Source organism: Aspergillus niger, assembly GCF_000002855.4.
Source record: "Aspergillus niger supercontig An07".
In the NCBI taxonomy this organism is placed as follows: Eukaryota; Fungi; Ascomycota; class Eurotiomycetes; order Eurotiales; family Aspergillaceae; genus Aspergillus; species Aspergillus niger.
The window spans coordinates 1,674,551-1,689,688 of record NT_166523.1 but is presented as its reverse complement, the minus strand read 5'-3'; the positions used below and the strand labels follow the sequence as shown (position 1 = coordinate 1,689,688).

At 48.8% G+C, this 15,138-nt stretch overlaps 6 protein-coding genes across 6 annotated transcripts; 2 read left to right on the top strand and 4 right to left on the bottom strand.

Moving 5' to 3' along the window:
• Positions 1-620: 620 nt before the first annotated feature.
• Positions 621-1,347, top strand: An07g07750 (hypothetical protein; the record flags this gene model as incomplete). The annotated part of the gene is made up of 6 exons (XM_059748605.1): positions 621-722; positions 828-845; positions 892-954; positions 1,030-1,068; positions 1,213-1,217; positions 1,320-1,347. The coding sequence occupies 6 exons, from the start codon at positions 621-623 to the stop codon at positions 1,345-1,347; spliced, it is 255 nt and encodes an 84-aa protein (XP_059601019.1).
• A 2,022-nt stretch (positions 1,348-3,369) lies between these two features.
• On the bottom strand, positions 3,370-3,982 carry An07g07740 (uncharacterized protein; the record flags this gene model as incomplete). Its single annotated transcript, XM_001391812.3, has 2 exons — positions 3,370-3,556; positions 3,663-3,982. The coding sequence occupies 2 exons, from the start codon at positions 3,980-3,982 to the stop codon at positions 3,370-3,372; spliced, it is 507 nt and encodes a 168-aa protein (XP_001391849.1).
• A 1,176-nt stretch (positions 3,983-5,158) lies between these two features.
• An07g07730 (hypothetical protein) lies at positions 5,159-5,532 on the top strand (the record flags this gene model as incomplete). Its single annotated transcript, XM_059748604.1, has 3 exons — positions 5,159-5,221; positions 5,301-5,381; positions 5,530-5,532. The coding sequence occupies 3 exons, from the start codon at positions 5,159-5,161 to the stop codon at positions 5,530-5,532; spliced, it is 147 nt and encodes a 48-aa protein (XP_059601018.1).
• A 987-nt stretch (positions 5,533-6,519) lies between these two features.
• An07g07720 (hypothetical protein) lies at positions 6,520-8,604 on the bottom strand (the record flags this gene model as incomplete). The annotated part of the gene is made up of 7 exons (XM_059748603.1): positions 6,520-6,709; positions 6,811-6,861; positions 7,078-7,248; positions 7,413-7,768; positions 7,856-7,947; positions 8,171-8,458; positions 8,523-8,604. The coding sequence occupies 7 exons, from the start codon at positions 8,602-8,604 to the stop codon at positions 6,520-6,522; spliced, it is 1,230 nt and encodes a 409-aa protein (XP_059601017.1).
• Positions 8,605-9,374: 770 nt separating this feature from the next.
• Positions 9,375-10,731, bottom strand: An07g07710 (uncharacterized protein; the record flags this gene model as incomplete). Its single annotated transcript, XM_059748602.1, has 7 exons — positions 9,375-9,569; positions 9,653-9,806; positions 9,911-10,057; positions 10,101-10,141; positions 10,204-10,318; positions 10,438-10,534; positions 10,617-10,731. The coding sequence occupies 7 exons, from the start codon at positions 10,729-10,731 to the stop codon at positions 9,375-9,377; spliced, it is 864 nt and encodes a 287-aa protein (XP_059601016.1).
• Positions 10,732-12,677: 1,946 nt separating this feature from the next.
• On the bottom strand, positions 12,678-14,537 carry An07g07700 (uncharacterized protein; the record flags this gene model as incomplete). Its single annotated transcript, XM_059748601.1, has 2 exons — positions 12,678-14,491; positions 14,534-14,537. 2 exons carry the CDS (start codon positions 14,535-14,537, stop codon positions 12,678-12,680), a joined length of 1,818 nt encoding a protein of 605 aa, XP_059601015.1.
• Between the last annotated feature and the right edge of the window lie 601 nt (positions 14,538-15,138).

The following is a 15,138-nucleotide window of genomic DNA, read 5'->3' as shown; positions in this document are numbered from 1 at the left end:
GTGGCCTCGTTCGATGCCGCCAGTGGTCTCGGTCTGGTCTCTTACGTCCTCCGATTGTCGCGGGGCTTCCTTTCATATCTTGATGATTTCGATTTTTGCCTATTGTCGCAATTTCCCCCAAAGAATACCTTTCCCTTGTCATCCACCCGCACTTCCACCCTAGTCAGTCAAGTCCCACCAGGACGTTGACTCTTGCTTCCCGAACTCTCTTGGTTTTACCCACCTTGTGCCACGTACGGCGTTTGTTTGTCGCCTTAGCTGAGTTTAGATCTAAAGCCCGGCAGTGGCTAAAGAAATTTGAAATTTATGAACAAGCAGTGGACAGTTTCGTAGGAATTTCCCACAGAACGTCAGTCTACCCAATCTTGATACAGGAAGAGAACGAAGTACGAAGTACAAACCAAACAACGAACCAAACCCCGACTGAACCCATTCTATGAATAACCGACATGCATGCATGCATTCATCTATCCATCCCTCGCAGATACTCCGGATTCCCCTTCCGGGAGTCTGTATTTCTGTAATACTCGGGATTTCGATCTTTATTGCATACAACGCACATGCATACATGCATGCCATACCATCCAACCAACCACTTTTATCCCTCGACCAAAAGTACAATGCAGTACGCACGCAGCATTGTAGAGTTTCTCCTTCCTTCCTTCCCTTTCCCCCTTTGTTTGACTTCGATGAGGCTACTCCGTAGTAGACTAGTTGGTAAGGTTAGAGCTATCTATAGATCACAATTTTTAGTTCCATTTTATTTTATTTTCTTTTTTTGGTGATATTATGACATGTAAGAACTTAGTACTACTTGATCTAAGTAGAAAATAGGTTTTGCTTATGTATGCACTTCGTAGAGTTTTAAGTATGGAGTAATAATTCGGTTAGTTGATCATACGATTGAGGGTTTGTTTTACCTTGGGTGGTGGTGGAGTTAGGGGTGCTAAGCAGGTAGGTAGGTAAGGTAAGGTAATGGGGACTATGATGGTTGCGATTGTTACTGATTCATACTATACTATTATTTAGAGTAGTGTGACTGAATTGAACTTAATCATGGATAAAGTTGTGAGTTATGGCTCGTAGGAAGGAGGAGGAGAGGAGTGATGATACCAGAAGAGAATCAATCAGTAACAACATACACTTGAGATGGAGTAAGGATAGAGTGTGCTTTGATCTACTTCAGGGATTTTCTATAGATTAAATGAATAGGGCTAGTAAGATGATAATTAGTCTTGATATTATTACTTTATATTTACAGATGATTTTTATCCATAATCCATGCCTTTAATTACCTGATTATACTTATAACTAGTTAGTATGACGAGAGCAAAGCGAGATACTTAGTTGCATCAATCATCCTTCTGATTTGAAACAAGTTTTTCTCTAAGTATCCATCCATCTACTAAATAATCACTTGAATTGTATTTTCTAGTTTATTCATTAGTGAGGTTCAATACATTTCATCTTATTAGAATAGTAGAGAAGTACTTCCCTTTCCATTCTAAACATTGCTTAGCATCACACACAATCGTCAATACTATTTAAAAAGTCACCGAGCCACACAAGACTACAATCCCACTTAATTAGTCCCTAATAACCGAGCGCTTTAAGAAAGATCAACAGGGAAGAAAAAAACAACAATAAAAAAAAAAAAAAAAGAAGTCTAAAAAGTACGTTAGGAAAAATTATCTGATACCCCACCGATCTAGCATACGCCGAAGTACTCCGGACTCCGTACTTTATGAGACTAGACAACTGGAATAAGGGATCGTCCAACTTGAATAGGGCCGTGTTGAGAATAAGAAGAAGAGACAAAACGTACGATGATTGACTAATTCGGTATATGTGATGGCGGTATTGATGAAGAGTGCCAGTTGACAGGTATGAAACGGGGTCTTGTCAATTTCTGGGTTCTGGTTTGATGAAGGACTCCGTGTGGGTGGATTTAGTAGGGATCCTCCCTTGACGTGTCGAGCTGTCAACTGTCAAGGGAGCAAAAATGCGGTGTGATCACATAGCGGGAATGGAGACTAGTTGAAACCACATGCTCCGTATTCCATACATTGTGACAAACTACTTTTCGTCGTCACAGATGGATGCACATCAGTCTACACTTGCATTCTACAGACCGGATTTCACAATTTTGTTTCTCATTTAATGTATCAACCGCTCGCTTCTGGGTATGTAAGCAAATGTCTTCAGAGCCAAACGAAAATCAAACCAAGTCGAATCTGAATCGTCAGTCCGGGACGATTCCAATATACATGTCGATGGACAAGGAGGCGGTGGGGATAGGATGGAAGGAGGACAGGGGAGGGATGAGATTGGAGGTTGAGGAGAGGCGGCGATGAAACAAGGATGGGGAGAGGATGAGGATGATGTAAACCACATGAAGATTGGCTGCTCCGTGAAAATGCTTTCCCGCCTTTTTGCAGACCTTTGCAAACAAATTCGCCCAGTGCGGTTCCAAATGTCAGAAAGTGATGAAATGAACACAACAAGTCTAAATAACGGTTCCCAGTCAAGTGTCCCAACGCCGCGCGTGCTATGCCAATACACAAAGCCTCCGGTATGATATGACAGATAGGAAAGGAAGAATAAAGGGAAAAGAAAAGAGAAAAAGGTAAAAAACAGAATATGAACAGAAGAAAGGTAAGACCAGAGCACAAAAAGAGTATGTCTGAGTCGTGCACCGAATCGCTGCCAAGACGGTAGGCGTCGATCAAATTCCCTGGTAACCCCCGGCATGTGTGGATGATGTCACGACCGCAGCCCTCTGCGAATCCACAACCACACGCGGAGCGCTTTGACGTGGGTGGCCATAGGTGAAGAGAACTCGAGGGTCGTCAGCAGATTACGTGTAGCGACTTGGGGGTGAAGGTAGGGCGTTGTTCATTGTGATCAACCGCCAGGTCCCAGTTGCAGGATCAAGTCCGTCCGGTAGCGAGGGAAAAAACGAATCGAAGGAAGGGATCAATTTGCGAAAGTTCACACCTCGGGGCTTCAGCGTTGCACAAGGTTCCACCTGATGAAGCCGCAGATGTCATTTCGGAATCCCAGACACAGAGCAGTAAGTCCAAGCGGATCTTCGCGTGCATAAATCGTGTCGTATTGCTGCTCAAGTATGCGCGGCAGCCAAGAGCGTCCCCATTCCAACATATGTGAGACACCTGCAGTATGTAGCGAAATAAGTGTGGCATCCACCAAATCCGAAACTTCATGTGGTGAATGGAGAGACGTGTGAAGGTCATCGCATAGAAGGTTGAGGTTTCGTAGATTTGATCTTATCGTTCGCTTTCTCCAGGATAGCGAATTCCCGACCGCTTATCTGTATCGAATAGCCGGGATGATGATACGGCGTCGGAGCTATTTCTGCGACTTTTTGACCTTGGTGCTACTCCTTGTCATTTCGCTCTTGGTCATGTTGCGGGTTAATCCACCGATGTAATCTTGAAGGAACCGGTTCTCGCTTTCGAGTTTATCATGGTCGGATTTAACGGCTTCGATACGTTCGGCGAGCGCCTGAAGGGACGACTGGAGAGCCTTGGCTTGTCTGCCGTGAACACGTAACACATTAGCATCGCTTCTTCCCTCTTTTTTTGGTCTCTGGCGTCACTTGGCCAGAGGTTTCGGGGAAATTTTGTCATTCAACTACTCACTCTTGTAGTGTTTGCCTGGCTTCCTTGCCCAGTCGCTCCAAATCAGCCGAGTTGCGTCGAGGACTCATGGCGCGTGCGTCGTCAGGGGGGAATTCTTCTTCCTCGATTTCGATTTCAGGATGATCCCGTGGAACTAGTATTGAGGCACTCGGTTTCCGACTGGCCATGCGAGGTCTCTCTGAACGACCTCTACGTTCGGTTTCGGCGTCGGAGATGGATGAGGATGATGAGAGGGAGGACATGTGCGAACGACCGTTGTCGTTGGGCTGGGGCAGGGTTGGCACAGGAGAAGAACCGTGCACATCTGATGTTGACGCCATGGTTTTTTCAGAGTCTGGTAGTGGCGCCGGTGGTTGAATTTAAGAGTTTCTGTGGTTGACGGTGGCTTGGAAGCGAATAAGAAAAAGTCTCGGGGCGGTCGCTGAGGCAGGCTTTCCACGGTCGAGGGGTAACGGAATAGAACTACTCCCGCAAGCAACGTTCAAACACAGCAATTGAATGTCTTCTTCACAGCTGGGCTGTGACTACCTCTAGCGATGACTTCAGATGGGAAGATCTGCGTTGTCGCTGGAGGTAGCTGGCGTAAGAGCGAGAGGTGGGTTTGTTTCCCAGGGCGGCTGTTCGTCGAGGATTCTCGGGCCGGAAAAAGTAAAACAGGGACAACGAAAACAGCAGGCAAGAAGCAAACAGGTTCCGGCTGCCAGGAAGGAAGAGATCCCGAGAGGAAGATCAGATCAGATCAAGATGAAAGATAGGCACAGATGGAGAGAAATAAAGTCGGTCAAAGGGGAGAGCGACTTTGAGGGGGAGGGAGGAGGAGAGGACCAGAGCGACAAGCCGTGGTCCGGGTTAAGCGAACTGGAATTCGGGGGGGGGGCGACGAGGGAGGGAGGTGGAGGGGAAAAGACAACCACCACTTTCAGGACAAAGCAATTCAAGGATGTACCTGAAGTGATTGCCAGCTATATTCGCCTTTGTTCCTTTTTTGGGGCAAGGCAGTCTATAGGGATTAGGGATTAGGGATTAATCCAAGGTGTCGAACCCGGGTTTGAGGAAAGTTCGTTGGGCAGTCCGAAAACGGGCGGACTAAAAACTTGGACACGGGGGGAAGAGGGAGGTGGGTTTTTGGTGCTGATTTGGGTTGGGTTCGGTGGTGTTTAGTGCAGTAGTGCTGCGAAGTGGGAAGGAATAATAACGCTGCTGGTGATTGATGGATGAGCGACAAAGGTCTGGGTGTGTCACAATCACACTTCCTCTCAGTCACGCAAGATTAATTAAAGAGGGAGAGGCAAAAAAGGGGGGGAGTGGTTAAAATCTTAGTTAAGAAGAACCCAGTGAAGAGTCGGGGAGGGAGGGAAGTGGAGAGGAGAGGTTTGAGGAAAGGGAGGAGGAGAACGAAAGACCCGGATGGACAGGACAGGACAGGACAGGAGAAGAGAGGAGAGGAGAAAGAGGAGCAAAGCCAGTAGCTTAAAAAAAATTGAACGGCCAGCAAGATGAGTAAAAAGAGAGAGAGGTATGAACGCGACGAGGAGATTGAGAACGTCGAGGAAGTCGCTGTAAGTAGGAATAGTTCGTCGCAATAATAATCCTTGAAAGAAATAATAAATAATAATAATAATAAATTATCGTGGTCAGTTTCGCAAGCAAAAAGAGCAGCAGCAGCAGCAGCAGCAGCAAAGCAAGTTAAGCAGCAGCGCAGCAGCAGCAGCAGATCTGGTATGTAATAGGAATACTCCCGAGTAGGTAATAATGGGGAATTTATCATGAAAAGTCGCAAAAAGGAACCACTCTTTTGCTGCGGTTGATATCCGTACCACTTACATACTCTATACCACCACCTACTAACTAACTGAACACTTACTAGTAAGCCAACAACTGACTTGCCTTCTGACCTTACTGCCCACGGTGAATAGATCGTATTGAGAGACAAACTAACTTGCTGAAGAGCGCCGTGACTGATGGACCACGTACCTCATAGTAAACACTACTAACTACGGAGTACTTCCTCCAGCTAACCAATAAGTCAGTCAGTCAGTCAGTCATGAGTCGCAGCGGGTATGACAGTCAGATACCACACGCAGTATGTATTGTCATGCTGGGAAATGGACACTAATCCACCACAATTTATGCGACAATTAGAGCTGGTCGCGGGGCTAATCACAGCCCTGCCTCAAGTGAACTAGGCAGGTAGCAGGGGGAAGCCGGTAACATACCGATTCCCATAATTACCCAGAGGGTACATGCCTGCTGTACTTTTGGGCAGGAAATTCACCCGAATTTGGTATGGGAGGTACAAACAGAGTACGGAGTGGTACCTCGGTGGGCTCGGTCTTACCCAGTTGGGGATTAGCGGCACCACACTAAGAGTGGGAAGACTCGTGGCCGCCACTGGAATGATTATCACCGTATTCCTGGGTACGGAGGGAGGCAAGAAATGTAAAAAAAGAGAGGCGAAAAAAACAGAGACAAGACAGGCAGAATAGACACATAACGCTAAGAAAAGGAATACAAGAAAAAGAGAGACATGAGACACATGGATAGATTGAAAGAGTCCAATCCCATTGAGACAACTAGTCATCTACCAAACAGAAAATACATCATCACACCTCACTACTACGTGAACAGCGACTAAAAAAGAACCAAAAAGAAAAAAGAGGCAGACAGCTCTCTCACTGTCTCTCTTTCTCACTTTCCTTTCTCTCTCTGGTCAAATAAAAGCCGCCAGATGATGTTTCGGTGAAGGGCCTCCGTTCGGACTGGCGTCCCGTGGTTGGTGGGCGCCGCTGCCCTTTTAGGGGTTCGTCCTGTTCCTTTCTCAGCAGTGGTTCGGTTAGTGACTGTCGGACCCAGGATTTCACGCCCCTTGGTTCGCCGCTGCCCTCCTTAGCGGGAACCCAAATCCCCTGAAGGGGGGGCCACCCATCACCGCCAACGAGGTGTCGCTCTCGGAGGAATGGCGATGATCCTCATCATCCACCGCTAGTAGTATGACGATGATCCATGGCGATGATGTAGAGGCATGATGCTGCTGAGGTTGGATGGCCCTTTTACATTGTGATTTTATTTTTTTTTTTCTTTACCCTCCCTCCTTCCCTCCCTTCCCTTCTTCCTGTTGTTATTATTGTTGCCACGGATCAATCATCACTCGCCAACAATAGCAAGACGGCTCGCCTTTTCCACTTTCCCACCCCCTCCCCTAGCGAAAAGTCACAAATTATGTATGGCTCCATGCGAAGCGAACCTTTCACTTCTCCATTCCTCTTTAGCTCCCTTTAGCAATTGCCGAGGCGGCGGCGGATCATTAAGCCACAAAAAGGGCAGAAGATTGTATCAGTACGTCAAATGGGGCGATAGTAGTCAGTCGGACCTAGTCAAAACGTTCTCACCAAGTCTTCAGGGGAGGTCATGCAACGTCGATCGAGCCATCGGATTCGTGGCTTTGCCTCCATCGCCGCAAGACGGGGTCAGGATCAATATCGGAATGCTTCGCTCGACCTTTCTCTCATCGTGCCTCCCGCTATCCTGACTAGTGCCACTGATAATGCACCTAGACGGTACTACAACCGGAGGTATCTTAAACCCCCTCAGTTACTTACAACCCAAGTCTTGCAATTGCCACCACTAGTGTTTTTGCCTGCCGTAGACGAGTTGCCAAAAAAGCACATTTATGTTCCACCTGCAGCAATAGGAAGGGAAAAAATAAAAATAAAATAAGAACGATGCATCTGTATACGGAGGAGTAAGTACTTTGTGCTGGATGTCGATGTATCGTCCTTTTGGTCCCAACCCCCCCAATCTGGTAGTGGAGGTGGGCTGGCGTACTTTTCCCTCTCTGGTCGGATTTTAAGCTCCACCACAAAGAAAGTCAACGGCTTGGGGCAGGACGATCCATTCCCGCGGGTTCGACACACCTTCTGACGGATCATGGCTGGGAGCGAGTGGGAGCGAGTGGGAGTGAGCAGCCAAAGCAGAACCAGGAAAGGATGTGCAGGCTGCCGATCCATCTCTTCCCCCCATCGCGCTTCGGGAACATGTGTCCATCGGAACATCGAATCATAGGGTTGATAATGTGACGAAAGTGATTCAGATTTTCCCTTTTTCCCCTGGGCTTGTATGGGGTACCCCGTACGGCGCCTTCTTAACAGAACCCTACTAAATGGCAGGAGCCATGTATGCATTCATTCACTTACCGCGCGACAGGGATAGGATGGCTTTCGTGCATTGCCATTCGTCGGTGCAATGAGAATCTGTGGGCAAGTGTGAGTTAGATTCTCCAGCCCGGCTAGGAATGGACGAAGGAAGCTTTCCGACGGTCGTGCGATGAAACTAAGAATATAGTAATGATAATGGTAATAACATAACACACAGATACGCGACCCGAGATGGTGGGAATTAAACCTCAATAGAAGAAATTGCCCGACCATGGGTGAGGCTTCGGGGAAGACGCGCGCAAATTTTCTTTCGCAGCTTGAAGGTCTTTGCGCGCGCTGACCGTCGCCGCTCACCGTGGTTCATCCTCGGGGCAACCTCAACTATGACGGATGAGAACGTCATGAAAGTCACTCTCATTGGACCTATCTTTTGCCATTGCTCGTCTCGGTTGATAATTGAAATTTTGGAGCATGTCTCTTCTTGTCCAACCCCTTTGGCGGATGGTACTTTCACTTCCCCGTGCTGCAATGTACCTGACTGGCTGAATGCAAGGCTCAGCCCCGGAAGCTCTGACAAAGTACGGAGAAGTCGGGCGCTATCAGCACCAAGACACACAGGTCCCATCGATCTGATGGATGCAACTGAAACAGGTCAACGTCACGGGCGGAGCGACTAGTTATCTCGTAGGTTCTATCAAAGAATCACCAGCACCGAACAGATCGCATCGCAGCTCGACCGCTAGTACAATCGTGGCGAATTTGCAGCAAGGCGCTGCAGTTGCATACATGAGCCCCAACGGACGATGTCCGGAACGTTCCCCGGCGGCTACATTAGTTGCGCTGGGTCGGCGAAAAACATTGCAAAGGCGATATCCCACGTCCTACTGGACGAGCAGCTCATCTCGAAGATTGGTAGCTTGGTACGCTATACCGCGGAGCTACTCCTCACTCCTCGCTAGGCGCGTCTTTTCCCTATGAATCCGGTTATCAACACGAGGTCAAGCAGACCTGCAGGATGAGCCCCCAACCGCAATTGAGCAGCAAGTGAGCGAGCTCCGTTTTCGACGGAGGGGATGCATTCACCGGGGAGCGTTGAACAACAGGGTGCAAACTAGCCAGTGGAAAGCGTTCCTTAACCCCCGCATCGGTGCATGCAGTCGCGCTCCCCACCCAGCGAAGAGAGCGCGCGCGAAAGAGCTTGTGACCGGATGGGACCACGGCCGAACCCTTATTTTCCCTTTCTTTCCCTTTGGGTCCTGACTATGACAGTTGTCCACTGCCCGATGGGGATTGGGAGTCTTGCGCCGTATCAAGATAGAGGCAGATGAGGAGGCTTAACATGGAATCGGCAGCCGATTCAGGTAGGTAGTAGGCACGTCAGTCCGACAGATTAGTAGAGAGGGGGCCACCTAAGTAAAGCCAAGTCTCCGTCAGTCAGAGTTTGTTACTGTGAATACAGTAGTGTAGTAGCCTAAGGGAGGAGGGGGGAGAAGCCCGTGACCTCATAGTGGACAAGCAGGCACCCAATTTCAAATGAAGCATCCTCTCATCCTCTTGTCTAGCAGTTGTTCGAAGCGACGGATGAAACAGAGTGAAGCGAGGATTCCCCGAAATAATACCATACATACGGAGGAAGAATACCAATGATTACGAGGACGTAAGGGTACCACGACTGGGCGGCCGCGTGACTGCCTTTTTGCTCCACTCGCCCATTCCATGGTTGACGGCCAGCATTATTATTCTTAGTTCCTGCCTACTACCCGCTACTATCATCTATCTACCCTACCTGTCTATCTATTTGTCCCCCTTCTCTCTAACTCACGACGATGTAAATACCACATACCACATCCCCACGACAATCCCAACGGGAACCACCTTGTCCGAGCTGTCTTCGCAAGTCAGACACTTGGCCTCTTCCCCCCTCCTCCCTTCCGTCCAGTGTCCACTTTCCGGGCGAGCTCCAATGAGCCCAGTGAAGGTCAATGCCACCCTGGCGAGTGACGATAAAGAACTGCCGATCTGGGATCGGCTAGTGGCTGAAGGGAATCTCCGCTAATAAGGACACTGGCAAGTGCTAAGACTCCCAGCAAGCACCAGCAGTCATGATGCCAACCCGAATTCGGCTCTACTTGGCTTGATGCCTTTACCCGATCATTTGATGTCGAGGCACGATGATGAAGGATCATCGCGACCCTGACACTTAGCCCTCCGTCTCCATACTTGCTCAGATGTTGTTCAATGCTCTCAGAGGTAAAATAACACTAGGAGACCTATCCGATTATACCTCGAGTATCCACTCTCCACAGACAGAGCACGGAGGACGACCTGTCCAGCAAAACCACTCTAGTCTACCACATTCCGTCCATCCACCACCACACACAATACACCTCGTCCAAGCCACCGATCGTCTTGCACAAAGAGAAAATGTGTGTGTTGTAGTGTCTGTGTGTGAGTGAGGCACTAGAGGGAGACCTGATAACATAGACTTGAGCTGCTGCCGCCCTCCCCCATCCTACCCAACCCAATCAATAGTCAACGCAGCCATCAGTGCAGAAACGGTCAGCCAGGGAACGCGCGCCCCCTTAAACCCATACGGCAGGTCCATAACATCCTCCTACTACTTGACCGGGGTCATCTTCCCATGGAACATTCTTCCCCTCCTTATCGTATGGTCGGCAAGGCGCAGGCACCCTACCCCCGTGGTTAAAGACTTATGTCCTGTTATATGTAGTTCCACCTAGTGCTTCCAGAATAAATTAAATCATTCCTCCTAGAACCTTGGGTGTCCACCACCATCAACCAGGGGAGGGATAGGGGGGGCACAAGGTCAATGCGTCTGCGTAGTGGCTTTCCCTTTTTCTTTTTTCCCTTCCACCCACTTCCCCCTCCTTCATCTCTCGAGAGTAGATGCCCATTTCATTCCAAAACCTATTATGGAGCCTGAGTATCCACGGGCCCTTTAATACAGCTTACTATAGTATGGGTTCGCATACTTCGCTTATGAGTTTAAATAACCATCGCTGCTACAACTACGTTAGTTATTTAGATTAGATTACTAATATGTCAAATGGCTGATCTGTTTGCATTTGATAGTGGGAGCTGCAGCCTGTGCGCGGTTTATCCTGACCCTCAGATAACCAGACAGGCATGTATACAGTTTCCTTAGACTTTGCAGGGCATTTAGATGAAGTGCGTGGAGAGAGTAGTCTACTGATTAACTACAGATGAGTACATCGCAAATACCTGCCCGTAGTTTCAGAGAGAATCCCAGTCATATGTTGAAGAATAGAGGGCTAATTAATTATCCTCCTATTCAAGCACTGATTTCTAAGTGGCAACAAACACAACAAACATCTGACATCGTTGGCACCTGACATACTACTAATTGGATTACTTGAGTAGTCACATAGCTGTGTACTTAGGGATTCCATTCCAGCTTACATCACCTCCGTTAACCAGTTAACCAGCTAGCTACTACAGTAGTTACACAATAAGTAAATAGATAGTTAGTTGAAACTGATGAGAGAGACACATGACCCAGCTCATCTCGTCATATCACGTTACTTTGCTGCAACTACCCAAAATACTCCGTCAATAGTCACAGTCACTACTCAGTTTACTACATACTACAAAGTAGATAGTTAGAAGAAGCAAGAATGATTGAACCTGTCTGGTGATATCATCATTTACCCTCACTACCAAATCACCTTACATTTTCTTCATTGACAGTTCACAAGTTATCCAGTCAGTATACATTGCAATGCAGCAAACTGGATACTATACGCCCTAGTAAAATCCCAAGCAATTATCTCAAAATGACATACCCAATAATACAGAAGAAACCGCTACCAAGAACAACGAAATTAAAGAAAATAAAAATGAAATATAAAGCCCCCCCAAAAAGAATAACAAATCATCTACGGAGTATTCCGTACACTTACCAGTCACTCCCAAAAACGGAAAAGAAAAGAAAACAATCTTATGAAGTAAGCAGTAATCACGGCCCGCAAGCCATTATATCATATAGTCGGTCAAGGAAAAAAAAAAAAACAAAACACTAAAAACTCACCACCAAATTTCACCCAACTAAACAAGTAGACAGACAACGCATAACAATAACAACACAACACGGCACGGCACAGGACGGCACAACACAACACACACTCTCTCCATTTCTCTCCGCTTACTGTAAGTTAGGATCCATCCAAGATGGTAAAGAAATTAAAAGAAGCTGAAATGACATGGCCCCCGGGGAAGATCGGGTCGGGGGCCGAAAAGCACGCGGGACGGCACGGAGGGATTGAATAGTCCAATCCTATCCGACCAACGTACCTACTTTTGCAGAGTCATAACTAACTGTCAAGGAAGAATATTATCCGGAGGGTTTACTCTAATCGGCAGGTAGTAAGAAATTCATCCATTTTGTTGGGTCGTGCCAGCTAAATTATTTAGTTATTTTTACTTTTTAAGTAAATGCTGGACGCTTGTCTAGCCGAGCTGGCGGATGGATGGGATCAATCTGGTGATCCTGCCATGTGCGATGATGTTGATGATGATGTCGTGTCTTTCCCCGGTTTTTCATTTCCCCGGGTCCAACTAACGCATGCTACGGAGGTTTCTTCCACGGCCATACTGCTGGCATTGACTTATGTGGCAAATTTGTTCTGCTGATCACGACGTGATGCATGTCCTGTGTATGTACGTAGGCGACTATGGCTGCCGCACCCTACAGATGACGAAGGTAATCGTGCTTCCAAACGCCTGTTCCGGTCCTAGTGTAGGTATTCCTGAAACTCCTAACATACAATCAACCAAACGCGTTCATACAGCATGTGCTAGGCCTTCGGCCGAATGACCCGGATCATGCAAGAGACGAAGTCGTCTTCCACTGGTACAATGCCCGCAGCACCGCGACACCTCCTGACTGTGTCTCAACAGTGCGTCCGCGACCACGATCGTTGTAGTCGTTTGGCACATAGTCACGCTCTGTGAAACCCGACCGCTCGGGTGCAGCTCCCCAGCCCTGCAGCTGTCGTGTGGAATCAAGTCCCAGCGTCTCCTCGTTGCTGGGACCCTTAGAGCCACGGCTACGGAGAAGGCCCGTCAACGCCTCCGAGCCCTCAGCCTGCGCCCCATAATTTTGATAGTCGATCGCCCCCTGCGGCAGAGGACTCACGTCGGTGGCGGTGGTGTTTCCCCACCACTCCCCGATCTTGCCGTCGCCATTCTTGGTCAACAGAGCTGCGTTGGCGTTGTGCTCGAGCCAGGGGCGGTATGTCCGGCATCGTGCTTGGTGCCACTCGTATACGTACTGCCAGCCGTCTTCCCCGTCCCCTGTGCGGTTGGCACTGGCCAGGAAACGCAATTCCTGCGGCCGGATGTCTCGGCAGAACTCGGCCAAATGATGAAAGAAGATGCCTTTGAAGGTTTGTCCATTTTGGGAGCAGCTCCCGGAAGAGTCGCACGCATCCTCCAACACACCTCCGCGGCCAAGCCCTTCCCACTGCTGACTGCCTTTGTTAGGCCATCCGGTAGCCAAGAGCACATCATTGACCAATCGGTGTCCGTCAGATAAATATTGCTGCGAACCAGTAGCTAACCAAAGTCCCCTTAGCCCGCTAAGGATCACTCCCTGGTTGTATGTATATACCATAGTATTGAGGACATCACACTTGCGCGTGCCAGGATCATCGGCACTCTTCCAACCACTGATATGGAAGCCATCGCCATAGAGGCCATTGGAACCCGTCATGTTGGAGGCATTTAGCCACGAATATCCCTCGATGGCGGCCTGCAGATGGGTTGGATCGTGAGGGTAACCGTCTGACCAGTTCTCGTCGTCCAGTGTGGTTCCCATAAAGGGTGAATCAATAAAGTCTCCGGGAAAGTAGAGATACATCCCGATGCTAGCGGCTATGTACAGCTCATTGGTGATGGCATTTTTGTACGGCGTCAGGTAAGGGCTCCAGATCATCCCGCCATTACACAAGGAAACGTCCCAGCCCCCGGACGCAAGTCCATAGAACACACGTGCCCGATGAGCCGCCGGGGACTGAAACTGGGTTCCATGCCAGAGGCGCTTCGTTGTCTCGTTGGGTGAGAAGGGGTCATCGTAATGCAGGTCGCTGTGCAAGACTTGGAACTTTATGTTCTCCAGCCATCCCAAAACGACCCATAACATATCATCAAAGGCCTGATTTCTTACGGCAAAGGCATCCTCGCCAAAGTAGAATGCCGAGGTTTGGTCAAAATAATGGTTAATGAGATTCTCGAATCCCAACGTATACTGTTCGGTTATTTCTTCCGACTGTCTGTGATCCCCGCTAGCACTCGCTGAAAGAATGTCTGCCAATACATCCCCCGCAGTAGAAGTCAGTGAGGAGAGGGTGGCGGAGACATGAGTCCCAAGCACGGCAGCAGTCCAATCGATACTAGTAGGCCAAGTGCCTTGCCAAAGCTGGAAGTAGTCATCCTGCATCACCTTGAGAGCATCCAGCAAATCGTCATAAGTGCGACTTATCGAGCCGATCGGTTCACTAGGCTTCTCTGGAGCAGGAAGGGGAAACTGCTTTGATGGGGGATCGGTTGAATCCTCCAGCGGAATCTGCGCATTTGGAGACAATGGCGCAAGGACGTCCTGCGACCGCAACGCCAGCGCATTGGTCTCAGAGAAGACTGCAAGCAAGCAGAGCAACCTATGAATAGCAAATAACGCACGCATATTGAAGGCTTTCTAGTTGTAAGTCCCTCAATCCCGCAGAGAACGACTGGTCTCGTGGTCCTGGTCCTGGCCCTGGTTCCTGGTTACCAAGGGCGGAGAGATACCGATAAGCAAAGTGTCGAGAATGATTCGAGGTAACGATAAGTGAGGATTGACTTTGAGCACGCAGAACTCGAGACAGACGCGGAGAGAGTGAGAGCTCAGAAAACAGCCAGCATCCAACGAGCAGCGAGAATCCAATGAGGCATATTTCAACGGTCAATGGTCCCCAATCCGGGCCATGAACGAGGGAAGGAAGTGGCGTTGAGCGATAAGTTTCGACGTTCGGCCGTTGCGGGGAAGGAGAGACCCCGGGGCTTAACTAAGCCAGCCATTCGCCGTGCTTTTCAGCCCTCCGGCTGACCCTCCGCAGCCTCAGCTGCTGCTCTCTCCCTTCCAGCCTCGTCCTCTCCGCACTCGATCGTCGTGGGCTCTCGTTCTTGGTATCCTATCACGCGCCCGGGCTGCGGGGATCTCATGCCTGATTTCTGCCCGTCCCCATCGATCTTCTGATCCATTCGTCGCAGAGTCATATATAGTGTGCATTCCACGCACTATCTGA